We start from the raw sequence: 13,633 nt of genomic DNA, 5'->3' as shown, positions 1-13,633 counted from the left end.
AACACCACCACCAAAATCTCTCCACTGAAACAGTATTTTAGTCAAGGAAGTAATTAATTTGGGTTTGCTTGTATTTTAAGAAAGGCATTTTGACCTATTGTCTTCTACGCTTTATGTACTTATTTTCATATTACTTTCTAACATTTTGAACTACTGTGATTTCTCACACTTAAAAAAAAAAAAAAGTACAGAATATGCCCGTGTGGCTGGGTATGGACATTGCAAGGTTAATAATGCATTCAATACAATCTGGAGAACACTCTTGTTTAATTAGAGAGGGACTCAATGATTTGTTTTGCACTACAAACATGCTCCATAACTTACCTGGTATAAATTAAGACTGGCATCAGAGCAGGCAGACAAGTGCAGATCTAGCCAGAGGTGCACTTTTCTTTATTTTTTGTTAATATTGTATTACATGCAAGGGCACAATTTTAATGTTGCTTGCCCTAAAAAAACTATGACTGGGGAGCAAATACTTAATTTCAAGAACTTGAGCAGCACAGTGAGATTCCTTTGCATGTAGATGGACAAGATAAAATTTAAATTATGTTTTACAAGTCGGTAACTTCCAGGGACACTGTCACGTAGCAACAACTTTTGGCTGAAAGCCCTCTTCTGTTACATTCACAGATTCAAGCAAATAAAGTCCTGGCTAGAACTTCAAATTTCATCTACCTCTGAAACTTTAATGCAATCACCTTCATGAGTGCTGCAGGACTAGGACACATCAACAAAGCATCTTGCTTGGTGTTTTACACAAACTCCTATTAAACTTACATATAGTTCAACAGTTTCCACACTGAAAGCTATTTTCCCGTCATGCTTACAAATTTTGCCTCTTGGCTGTGCATGTTTTTGTTTGGTCAAGCAGTGACATTAAGATAATTCATTTTCTTTTAAAGTCAAACCTGAAAAAACAACCAGTTTGTGCAGTGCCCAACAGCCAGTGTCATTTTGGATTCAAAATTAGAGATTCTAGCAAGTTGGGTCTACAGATTGAACTATAAACTGTTACAGGACATCAGATTCAGCCCTTCGAAAACATAAAACGGTGCTTAATAGATTTGTACAGCTGTCTCATCAGCAAAAAAACCCAACCAAATGAAACAAAAAAAAACACGCAACCCCCTCTTACACAAAACACAACAGAATGACAAATCCAATGCAACTGACTTTTCAGTAACGCACATGAAAAAATAAACATTTAGCTTCGGTGAGCCTACAGAGTCACTGACCACTTCAAAATTGTTCACTTCCCAAACAATAACCAACAGGCTACAAAAAGAAAAAAAACTTTAAATCACACATCAGTACAGTCATTTATATGTAAAGCGTAGATCTTTCAAGATAGCTGATAAAACCAAGAGGAACCTGATCAAATGCTTCATTCCTGCTACAGCACCCATTCAGCAAGAAAATTGAGACCGAATAATTTCAATCTAGCCAGTTATCCACAGAACTATACGTTATATACAGTTTATTTCACTAGAGATTTTAAATTTATACATAGTATAAAGGGGTATCCTGATATCACACATATAGTTATTTTACCGTAATGTTTAAGAACCATTTTTTTTTTACATAATACAGTATTAAGTACCATATTAATTAAAACAAGTGATTTAAAAAAACTACATATAAATGGATGTTTATCATATGCACAGTGCAAGAATGTTTTTATATCACTGTAATCACAAAATGTGAATCTAAAGTACAACACTGTGATTTAAAACTAATTTATAATTATGATGCCCTGTGTTGTAGACAGATTGATTAATCTTTGTTTGAATTACCAAGCAATGTTAAATTCCAGACAAACAGCAGCAGCTTATAATTATGATTTCAAAAAGATACCTTCCACAGTAACCCAAGTTGTACAAAACACTGGTTTATCCCTACTTCTGATCCTGACAGTTTCCTAAAGAAACACAAAAATGGCACAGATTTCATTTGGAATTCTCCAGTAACCAATGCTAAATAAACCCTTTATTACTTCCAAAAAGGAAACCTTTAAGGATGACCAAAGAGGTTAAGATGGAGAGATTTATGGGCAGAATTCTCAGAATTTTAGTAACGAAGTACAGGATTTCTCCTCTGCAAATAGGAAGAAAATACTGTAATGTAAATCCGGTTGTAAAATTAACAGAAAACAATTGTGGAGAAGAAAGCATTCATAATGTAAACACGTCAGAGACTACTTCTTCATTTTCTCTTTTGCAGAGTGGGGCAGTGGATGAATATCAGCTAATAAGAAACAGACGTCTTCCTCAGAAGAACCACTTCACCATCAGAGAATATATGTGGTAGTTGTTGAAAATTGCTAACATGTTTTCTCCTCTCCCTCCCCCCAAAGTTTCAAGTTCAATAAATAGTAGAAAAATAATCCTTTACTTAAAAATCTTGAGATGCATTGTCCCAGGTTCCATACAGCAATTGTCTGAGCAACAAACTTTCGACAAGCGAAAAAACTGCAGAGAACCCGACAGGCTTTTCCCCCGCCCTCTCTGTCTGGCACCTTTTTAGTCTTCAGCTGCAGAGTTTTCTGCTCTTCCAGTTAAGGAAACCAAATCATCTCTGGCTCTTTTAAGCTCTCTCTTCTCTTGGCTCAGCATAACAGGGCTTCCAAAGCTTCAGCTGCTGTATAAACTTGCATCCCTGTTTTTGGAGGTCTAATGTGCCTCCTGCTCCATTTTATTAAATGTTATGGCAGGTCCATTCATCAAGCACATTTCCCTTCCAGTTCTGAGCCAACCTTACATTTATAAAAATGTAAAGCTTTATGCCTAACAATTTACTCAGGAAGTTAGCTAAATTGTTCCTGGTAAAAAGCACAGAACGAAGCTGCCCAGTGCTGCATGGATCGTTGTTCACAAGTTTTCTTTCTTTTGTTGTTCATTAGCATTCTGCATCCACAGTGTGTACCGTGACTGCGGCCTGTAAATGGTGGCTGTGGTGAAGAGTTGGGTGGTGCAGCCGGTAGTGGTGAAACTTGTGACTCAACAGGGCAGCTGTTTGAGGTGGGGTATCCAGGTCTAAGTCTTCATCATGGTTTCCAACATCAACACCAGCTGACAACGGATCGTTGTTGCATGGAGGATTTTCACTGTCTTCCTGAGGACTCATAGTGCTGTAGCCTGGAACATAAAACAGCAGGGATGAGAATTAAAAGCAGACTAAAAGGTCAACATCCACAGTGCTGACTGCCACGTCCTGCATGGAATCAGGCACAGCTGGTGCTTTATAGAGAATAAAAAAGTAGCTGCCTCAATTAAAAGAAAACAACGCAAAAACCCACCTTCTCCTGTAATTACAAAATGCATCCCTTTTCCTGTCACGTTTGGAACCTAGCGCCTGTACAACACCTAGCAGCAAGACCACTTGTGCATTCAACAGTTTGTTATGGTAGAATTGCTAGCACTGAATTTAAAACCAAAACATAGTAGAAGGATTTTTTGGGTGTGGGGTGGGGATGGTATCTTCTAAGATATTACTTGGATTTTACAAAGTGAAAAGAAGTAAGTGGACTCTACTACCACTACCTCTGTTACTATCAAACTGCAACTTTCCTAGTAAGGAAAAGCACTGAAAGTAGCAAAACTTACTCAGATCATCTCATCATATTACATTTAATCACAACATTGTATTTTTAAAAGTGAAAGAACACTTGTCACCTATTAGTGGTCTATTTGCAAACACCAAACATATGTTTTCAATGCTGGTGATCTTTCCACACAGTTGAAGAAATCTACTGAATCCACATGGAAGTGTTTCACACAGTCCCATTAAGCCAAATAGTTCTGACTCTTCCAGATAAGCATGCACACACAGCATAATTGACTTGAGGCTCTTCCTTGGCTAAAATAACCTGCTACCAAAGTCTGAGAAGTTAAAACAAAAACAAACCAGACCAGCCAGATCATGTTTGTGAGTAACGAGGCAGTGCATTCACAGGGTTATCCTAGGGAAATTACGTCGCTAGAGAGTTAGCTAAATGCTAGCTGTTGCAAGACGAGATTGTGCTTCCTCAGTGAGAAAGCCATCTTGTAACAGGTCCCTTGGACCTGCCCCTTTCTTTTGAAGCAGGTGCTAGTTGCTATGAGGTTTGGACTTACCACTAAAACCAGCTGTTACCACTCAAAACCAGTTTGCAGTGTTCCCAACAAAAACACCTCAGTATTTCTAAATGCAGAAACGCAAACAGAAGTTTTCTTCTTTGAAGATCTTGCTTTAATTAGAACAATAATCCTTCTGAGAAAACTTTGGCTAAGAGCTGAACAACTCCTAGTGCTTCTGAGCATGTCAAGTTTTCAGCTTGAGACACCTAGAAGCAGCGTGTTAAGAAATATCAGGCTAAGTAGCCAAAGTTGGTTCTCACTTCAATGAGTCACCATCCCTGGAGGTGGTCTTCAAGAGACATGTAGATTTAGAACTTAGTAGCATGGTTTGGTGGTAGACTTTAGCACTAGGTTAAAGGTTGGATGATCTTAGAGGTCTTTTCCAACCTGAACAATTCTATGATTCCATGGTCTGAGTCATGGCTTCTAGTTGGCAGAGAAGAACTGGGGGAGAAGACTGGGCAGAAGATTTCAGCCTCTGCAGATTACAGAGACTGAAAACAGAAGTGCACATTCCAGAGACAGGTAGACAGTAACCCTGCTAACCCTCACATGTTAACAAGGGAAGATGGCAAGGATCTGCTGGACTACAAGAAATGGAGCAAAAGGAGCATTAGTCTAGCAAATCTGTCTCAGCGCAGGTAATCAGACCCCAAATCCCGGATAATGCCTCCTAGAGCAAGACTGTCTCTCAGACATCTGTTCATTCACACTGCACGGTTTTGGCACTGAGATTTCCTGTCCATCAGTAATTCCATTAGTGCAACCACCGTCTTAAAATTGAACAGGTCTTCCAGACAATTGACACCCACTATGGCAGGCTGTTGTCTGTAGCAGACTGCCCTAACTGCCCTTCTCTTAAATTCTGTTAAGCTCTCCTCATGAGTCAACAGCACAACACCTTCTAACTGCTTTTAAGACTTAAGTAGCCTCAGGACATGAGAGATGTATTAAAATTCTCTGAACCTAAACAGTACGTATGGGCCTGTGTGTGGAACAACCACACAAGGCTGAACACCCTTCTAACTGCTACCCATGTACACAGTTAATATTGATATTTGCCTAACAGTGACATAAGGTGATGATCAATGGTGATGATATTGACTGAATGGCAACAGAAAGGCTAAGGAGGCACGAGAGTCACTGACCTCTAATCCATGCTTTTTTTTACCCTAACAAATGCAGGCATCCAGCACGTTGCTGGAATTTTATGAAAGACATGCATGTCCCATCAAAGACAAAAAGCAGCAGAGATGCTGACTTGATTGCAAGGGATTTGTTTCTCTCACTGAGTAGGAGAGGTTTATTATCTCTACTGAACATCTAGATTGTTAGAGTTGGCAGTGGAAAACCAGTGTGGTAAATGTAGCAACATTTCTGTTAGTCTGAATTCTGGTCACCCAGTGAAGCTAGCAGAACCCAAGGATCAGACAGGGAGAGCACAGCATTTAGGTGCTCTTACACGACTGCTCTGACAAAAACAGCTCCTTCGCTGGACAGTGTCATTTGATGAAGGGTGTCAAAACTGTTTAACTGTGAAGCAATAACGTGCAAGGGTTTTTTTTTTTTTTTTTTTTTTTGGCATCCTTATCTGCAACATGCTAGACATCTGAATAACCACAATCATTAACCTGTAATTAGGATGGTGATTTTAAGGTATTACCGTGGTCACTCTCTGTTCCCGATCGACCCCAGTATCGGCGTCTGCGTTCCGGGCTGTGGGCGTGCCGCTCTATTACCGCTGCGATGAACCGAGTGTTACTGACTGGGGGAGAAAAAGAAACGGAACTGACTTTTATGAGAGTGCTTTTACTGAATTTTATCAGTGGGACAAATCAGGCACAGTGAAACAGGCTTTCTGCAAACTAATTCTACCCAAATACTACTATTAAGACTAAATTAAGACTGTCAAGTGACAGAGGACTGAAGTAAAGAGATGGTATCTAAATGTGGGATAGGTCAAGATCCAAATTGATCCACCTCATCAACTTGAAAGAATTAACAGTATTAACTTATCCACGCTAAAGGAAGGACTTGGAAAAACAGTAGATGCAAGCCATGAAGCTCAGGTATGCTTCTTTTTCCAATCTGTAAGCGTTGACAGAGTTTCAAATCTTAGGTACTGTTTTGGTGTGGGATCAGAGGCAGGGATCTGGTCTGAATCTGGAGCTCTCCCAAAATTCAGGTACACCTGTGACATTTTACAATACAGCAGCATTACATTCAAAGTGCCACTTTTACTGACAAAGAAGAACGAGCACCCCAAATTCAATGCAAGTCAGATTTACTGACACATTTGTTGAAGGTACATGCCAGACTTGGCCTCTCCTTGCCAAGGCTGAACAAAGGTAGCAGCTTTGCATACCTTTTGCATATTGTCACAATTGTAATTTCTAAACTGCAGCTCAGCTGCTGTTGGAAATGGTCATGATGGGGGGGGGGGGGGGGGCAAAAGAGAAAAACTTCCTCCACACAGTTGAGATTATAATCTTTTAAAAATAAAAAATGCAATTTTTCAGCATGAGACTGTAAGTACTCTGGAAGTTACAACTGAAGTTAAAACACTGTCCAGTCATTTTGTACGGCTAATCAGCATGGAGTTTCCTTTTTAAAAAAATCTAGCTTATTAAGAAAACAAATAGTTCATTTACTTTAATATTTTTGACAGAGAATTGATTTAGTACTTACTGATTCCTCTGTCTTCATGGCTGTCATCGTCTCTCTCGTCCCTATCATTTTCCAGGTTCGACATACGCACTGACATTTCTACACACCATTACAAACAGAAAAATGCAACTGTTAAGAGAAAAATTTTGGATCAACTTACTAATGGCTGTTACCCTGGTATTATAGTGGAATCACTTTGTATTACTGCTTGAAGAGATGCAGCTTGGTGTGCTCTGTTTCCAAGATGGATGGGGCATAGGGATACCACGAAAATGATACACGCCACATCCCTGAACGGAACAGGCTTTATAGAAAGAGAACTGATTCAAAATGCAGACAGGGTGATCAAACATACAGGTGACTAGCACCAATCACACTTTCCCCTCTGTAACCTTCTAACCACCATCACTCCTCAACAACGTTTTCTCCCAAATACAGTTTAGTCTCTCAGACTTCAGTGCTTCTGTCACAAAAATATCCTCTCATCTCAAGTTTATAAGGGCTCTGTGACTCCAGAAAAGCTTCCGTGCCCTGCCCAGGCAGCCACAGTAGAAAGGATTTTGCTCTGTTTTGCCTCTTTGATGTCTGTGATCAAGAACATCACGTGGAACAGAAGCAGGGATACAAGTAAAACAACAAACATGTCCCAGACAGCCCAAGCAGAAGGGGTGTGAAAACTGTAATACTCCCAAAATCATCACTCCGGTGCAGAAATAAACATAGATGACCAGCATGCTATGACAAGGCCCCCAAAGCCGTGAACTTGGGCTTATCATTTTAGCTCTGGAAAAATCATAACTTCAGCTTCCTGATAGGAAATGCTTTTGAGTTTTTCGGGCAGACTTTTCTCTGGAGGCAGCAGGTTGGACTACACCCAGAAGAGGGCAGCAATACACAAGCGCCCTGGACGTGACCTTTTACAGAGGCTGGCAAGAGAGAAATAAAATGGTGTGAAGCACTGAGGGGAGAAAAAAAAATAAGTTTTTTTTCTGCATGTGTTTTTGTTGTTGTTGTTGTTTTCAGCTTTTAATTCCCATAACTACTACTTCTCTCAACAGTTATCAGCTCACCCTGTGCAGCCAAAGGTGACATGTGCTGGTGACTCCTCCGATGTATCTGGTGGCGATAGGCGTATACGGCTAGGACAAGCACCATAATGCAGCCCATAATGCCTCCAGCCACTGGCCCGACTGGTGCACTTTTTATCATGTTCAGAGTGATGACCTCATCTCCTAAATCAAAAGGTACAAAACATAGGGGGAAAAAAACCATAAGTGCTCTGCAGAAAGGTTTAAATCAACATCTCTAATGACTAGAGATGGAATCGGGTGATTTTTAAGGTCCCTTCCAACCCAAACCGTTCTATGATTCTACTAATTTGAAGCATGCTCCGACATTGAAAGCTTAATGCTATCGAATGAAAAGAGTTAATGTAGCGACTGTTCAGAAAGACAGTTACCTATCGCGCCCAGGTCATCCACATACGGGCTCTTGGCTCCCACAATGCCACCAAAGCATTCCTTCTGCGGGGCACAATAGGACTTATCCAGATGGGTCTTCCCATCACTGTCTACCATACACCACTCACAGTCCAAGACACCAAAGCAATCCCTGAAAATCAGGAACAAAAGAAAACAACATTTACTGCCAAGTCCAGAACTTTTCATTTGACACAGCTCAGCCTATTTTAGAATGATGAGACAAAGGGAGGCCAAAGTCATCTGTAAACTCTCACATTATGTAACATATGGCCACAAAAACTCCTCACTAAAATGGTCAGTTAGAACAAGGTAAGTCATACAGGCGAGCTGTATCTTGAGCTTCCAAGCCTGTTTGATTTGTGTTTTTTTTTCTCCCTCCCTTGCATTGAGCAAAGGGAGAACTTCCTATTTGTAACTCCTCCAATAAGACACTTCTCAGCATAGTGAAGTCTGACTACAGCTCCACCCCTTTTCTGCAATCCTTTGGAAGACAGAAGAAAGGATTTGGAAAAGTCTGGTCAGAGCATGATGTGTTCTAGCAATCTCAGTTCCCTAGAGACCACTCAAAACTGGCCAAAACTAAATAAGCCCTCAAGCATCTCCACAAAACGCCAAGAGTAGAAGAGAGACACAGGAAGCTGACAGGCAGCTAACATTGCTAGCATGTTCCAAAGTCACCACTGTTAATGTATTGTCTCCTTTCTGTGAACACTTCAGTCCACATATTCCTCCAGAAGGCAGACAAACATAGCAGTACTATCTGTTTTACTAAAAAGAAGAATTTGTCCTTTCAACAGCAAATGTTGTACTTGCACAACCCTCGGTTCTTCATAGAGTCATGAAGTGTGACTGGAAAGCCATTTGTTTGTTATTAATGGTGTTATGTGACTCAGACAGAAATAGCGAGGTCTTGTGTTCCTGCACTACAACATAATGTCATCACTGGTGTTTGCTATAATATCTCATTCTGGTATCATATTTCCCTTTTTTCTTTTTTCTTCCTTCAAACCGTGTAAGGAGGAGCTATTTTCACTTAAAGGAATAATATTAATTATTTCAAGAACACCATGTATCTTCAGAAAGGGAGAACTGCACTTTACCCGCTCTCTGTCCTCTGATTGCACTGAGTGTTAATGCACTGCGGGAGAGCATCCTGGAGGCTTGGATCGATCGCTGTGAAAGTCATTGGCTCCTGATGTACTTCACAACTAGGATTCCTATATTGGGGCAAAAAGTAAAGCCTTGTAACATAAGAAGCGGTCAAGTAACAATCCATGAAAAACATCATTTTACCTACTACATTGTCATTTGTTTAAATATACTAAAAAGTACTGTATATTCTCTCCCGTACCACCTGCTAGTTGCATGAACAAACGCTCATTTTTGTTAACTTCTGTCCCATGAGACAGGACATTCGTCCTCACCTGCTTTCGGCGTTGGTGAGGTTGCCAGTACACTCGTTTACCTCCAGAGGGCACTCGCACGGGCATTCGCATTCGTTCTGCTCCATTCTTCAGAGGCAGAAAACAAAAACAACGCATCAGGCGGCTCGCGAATTTTAACCCCACCGTGCAGCTGCTCACCACTGAGAAAGCTGTCTGTCCAGTATCCCTTCTTCTCTTACCCCCTCTTACGACCATGGCAAGAACAAACTACTCTTAATATAGTGACACTATGGATTAAAGGAATGCTAAACCACCATGACCCCTACAAGCAGCACGAGTAAATTAACTGGTTTTCTCTTTAGTTTTGCACTGCACATTTTTGTTTAGCTTATAAAATAAACACGTTTTAAAAAACTTTTTATCAACTTTACAAAATGCCTGGATCTCCAGCTGACCTGTGGCAGTTCAGACAGAGCCTGTCCACCATGCTGCAGGCACAGAAAGCAAGCGAGTCGCAGGTCTCGTTGACGATTCCCACGAAGGCATTGGTGCCCGGTATCCTTGTGAGCCTGTACTTGGAGCAGTGACTGCCATGGACAAGGTTTGTCAGATCTCCCTAGGAAAAAAAGAAAAAAAAGCTCTGTTAATGATATACCAAGAAACCTGTTCTTTATGCAGCTGAAGATTTTCCCCCTTCCCGGGAAACACACAAAGCCGAGGGAACGAAAATGCATGGGAGAGCTGCTGTTACAAATACGAGGCTTATGAAGTTGTTCTTCAACCTGTTGAGTTTTGCACATCTTCCAAGCTGCTACTGGGTGGAAAGACTTTGATGAAGATAGAAAAAAGATGCTTAGCTTGTAAACATTATGAGATGCAGCGGCGGGGCTGAGCCTGACATCCCGCTGACAGCAGGTTACGTTTCACTCTGTGGCATTGCTCTCCCCACCCGTCCCACTGCGCCAGCTCTCCGTGACCTCCGCTACGAGGCTCAGCTCCGACGGGGAGACACCATCATGACTTGTTGAAAACTTGCTGGCACACGTACATAAAGAACCCATACACCACAGCACTGTACAGCTGCGATTTATTTGGTAGGCAGGCTAATTTCTGATTCCGATTTGCACAGCGCAATCTTAAGGTTTTGCTCTGTCCTATACAATTTCCTTTAGAGTAATACGCTCTTTGCTTTGCATTTCAAATGCAGGGCAAATGTTTAAGCCTACCTGACACAAATCAATGTATTCTGACATAACTTTCAAATATTTTTGACACTCATTTCCCACCTTCTCATTAATAATTGAAAAGTATTATTTGAAGAGCAACTTCTCCCACAGAGCTTAACATCTTCTGAATAATTCTGCAGTAATCTTGCAAGGGTGGATCTGTTAGACTGCAGTCGGCGTTCACCACGCAGCGAGAGATGACAGCCCCTGGCTTGGACCTCGAAGCACGGCTGAGCACAAGAGGAATTCAGGTCTCCAGACTGCAGTTTGACAAGTGATAACCTGGAAATGCTCGCGCACATTGCATCGCCAAATGCATTTGTTTGCTTGCCTAGCAAACCTCTCTCGTTTTCCTGATGCTGGCCTAGACTTTGCTGACAGCAACCACAGTCGACCATCCATAATCCCTTGTGTGTCAACTGACTTCTCATGTGAGAACTATTTGTGCGGTTCAGATCACTGATTTCGTGTTTGGAGGGGGGGAACAGAGGCCAATCCACACAGAAGGCTGGCTTAGACTCATGTCTGCTGATCCTGGCAAGGCTTTGTGTTTCCACCAAAAGAAACCCAACCCAACCAATGCGCATTCAAAAGCAAAATAAATAAATAAAAACAAACAACACACTTACCACTAAGCTGGTATTAAATTTATAAAACCGCTGAACTGTTCTGTCACTGAAGCTGTTGCAGAGGTTTTTCTTCACAAAGTTTGGGTGGTTAAGAATGTCATTCGCTACCAACGGCTCCTAAGTGAGAAACGCAGTATTTTATGCCTTTTAAATTAGGTACAAAGAGCAACTTCTCTACAGTCCTTATCACTTCAGAAGTTAAAAAAGGGAGGAAGAGATCAAGAAAAAAGGAGCCAGACCTTGTGCGTAATATGCTGTTGCTCTACTGGCGCATGTCCTTTGGGATCGATGAGGGTTGGGTGGGCCACGAGGTACCCCCTGTCCTCCATGATAAAGCACCTGCCCGCGACAAACAAGAGCCGTCAGTCTCCCCACCCGTTAGGCTTCCTTGGGCATTACAGGAACACGGTGAAATAAAGCATGATCTTCAATTTACAGCTGGAGGAAGAGCTTTTAAGGGCTTCCGTTTATTAAAATAACAGGGCCATTAAACAAATTCACTGGAAAACAGTTTTGAAGGCTGCATCAGTATTTCCCTGAAGCTCTTAAGCCTGTTACTGCTGCTGCAAGCCTCGGCTATGGAGAACTTGAAAACTGAACTGGTTAGCAACAAAAAGGGAAACCGATCGGTGCATGGTCATGTCTGATCTGGAAAGATCCTGAACTAAAGGAAGCACACTGAACTTGAAAAGCTTTAAGAGTTCATTAATCTACCATGTTACTGATTAAACAGAGGTTTCACACTCGTTTAATGACGTCCTGCTTTAGAATTAAATCTTAACAGAGAGAGAAACGACTTGTTTCGCTCGCAGCCCCCCCAACCTTTCCCCTCCCTTTGCAGCAATTCCTGTTAGTTTCCTGCGTGGTCTCAGAGAAGCGATGCCCCATCCGTGCCCCCAGCCAGACAGCAGCATGCTGCGAGGCTGGAGCCTGCCCTGCCCGCGGCAGCCCTGGGCTGCGTGTTTCCATAGCCACAGACACGGAGCTGGGAAGGCCGGGGAGCTGCGCAGAGCCGCTGCCGGCACGAGGGAGACGGGAGGAGGGCAACGCGGCTGCCCGACACTGCCCAAAGGAGTCACGAAAACATCTCATAGTTTTTTCTTGGTTTTCTTTCATATATTTATCTTTACTCCCTCAATCTTTTGGGGTTTTGCGTTAGAAATTCATGTTGTGGATGGTGTCTTCTATTTTTTTCCTAAAAGATGTTAAAGGAAACAGGAAAACCAGCGGGCTCGTGACTACCCCAGAATGACTGCAGAGAAAAGCTTTGTAGAGATACACTTAAAAACAAACAAATGCCTGCCAAATAGTTAGAATTGATATCCCCTGATACCTGCAAGCATTTATGCAAAGGCTGTAAGCATTAGATCCAGCTTCTACATTAGAATGGTCTAACAAAGCATTTAATGATAATGCTTGAAAATCCTGATTTAGGGAATACAGGAACAGAATAAAGTATAGAACTTCTTTACTTCTGAAGTAAAGAATAAACTGGAGGGAAAAAAAAAAACAAAAAAAAATCCTGAATGCCAAACCAGAAATCCTGATACGCTTTTTAAACGTAATAAGATATACAAAAAACATCCAAACCAAACCAGAAAATAACTGGAAGGATGACAGAAAACCACTTCCTTTCCCAAATTCAAGATTTAAAAACAAAGAAAAAACAACAATGCCCAAACTACATTATCAAGTTACTCCAGATCCAAACTACAGCCTCCCTCCCCCGTGATTCTTCAAAGACAACCAAGGGAGGAAGAACAATTAGATACACGTAGGTCAAACTAACATTAGATACTCCGGACGCAACTGGACCTTTTACAACTAGTGCTGTGCTAGGTATTTTTTAAAAATATAATGAAAGTGTATTTTAATAATCATAGTTAAAATAACTAGAGCTAATATATCATTATTACACATGAATAATCACTGCTCACAAGAACTTGGTTGGTCAGTGTTCCAGAAGGGAGGTATCTAGAACAAACCCAAATCAAAACAAACAGAAGAAGGAGGAAGTGTGTTCATTTAATGAAAACTATCGATCTCCCCCCCCAAGATTTCAGTGAAGCCTAAATATAACAAATGGAAATCAGTTATCTTTCTTTTTTTGTACTACTGCAGACTGTT

General features: G+C 41.3%; 2 protein-coding genes across 4 annotated transcripts in view; both read right to left on the bottom strand.

Moving 5' to 3' along the window:
- RAVER2 (ribonucleoprotein, PTB binding 2) overlaps positions 1–362 on the bottom strand; it is a 48,665-nt gene extending 48,303 nt beyond the window's left edge. Inside the window, exon 1 of the mRNA XM_067001272.1 lies at positions 325–362. Coding sequence (XP_066857373.1) covers positions 325–347 — 23 coding nt within the window. The 5' untranslated portion in view covers positions 348–362. The remainder of the gene's footprint in view (positions 1–324) is intronic.
- Positions 363–1,450: 1,088 nt separating this feature from the next.
- The window catches only part of CACHD1 (cache domain containing 1), a 102,794-nt gene continuing 90,611 nt past the window's right edge, over positions 1,451–13,633 (bottom strand). For 2 of the 3 annotated variants that reach the window (XM_048062248.2, XM_048062249.2), the window contains 10 exons: positions 11,746–11,845; positions 11,507–11,623; positions 10,107–10,267; positions 9,691–9,777; positions 9,367–9,483; positions 8,245–8,396; positions 7,856–8,017; positions 6,807–6,884; positions 5,782–5,883; positions 1,451–3,137 (listed from right to left, as the gene is read on the bottom strand). In XM_048062248.2, the coding sequence (XP_047918205.1) occupies positions 2,899–3,137; positions 5,782–5,883; positions 6,807–6,884; positions 7,856–8,017; positions 8,245–8,396; positions 9,367–9,483; positions 9,691–9,777; positions 10,107–10,267; positions 11,507–11,623; positions 11,746–11,845 (1,315 nt within the window). In that variant the 3' untranslated portion in view covers positions 1,451–2,898. Of the gene's footprint in view, positions 3,138–5,781; positions 5,884–6,806; positions 6,915–7,855; positions 8,018–8,244; positions 8,397–9,366; positions 9,484–9,690; positions 9,778–10,106; positions 10,268–11,506; positions 11,624–11,745; positions 11,846–13,633 lie in introns of those variants that run through there. The other variant, XM_048062250.2, reaches the window with a different exon arrangement.

This window comes from Anser cygnoides, chromosome 8 (assembly GCF_040182565.1).
Source record: "Anser cygnoides isolate HZ-2024a breed goose chromosome 8, Taihu_goose_T2T_genome, whole genome shotgun sequence".
Lineage (NCBI taxonomy): Eukaryota > Metazoa > Chordata > Aves > Anseriformes > Anatidae > Anser > Anser cygnoides.
The sequence above is the reverse complement of the archived record's forward strand: the minus strand, read 5'-3'. Positions and strand labels throughout refer to the sequence as shown.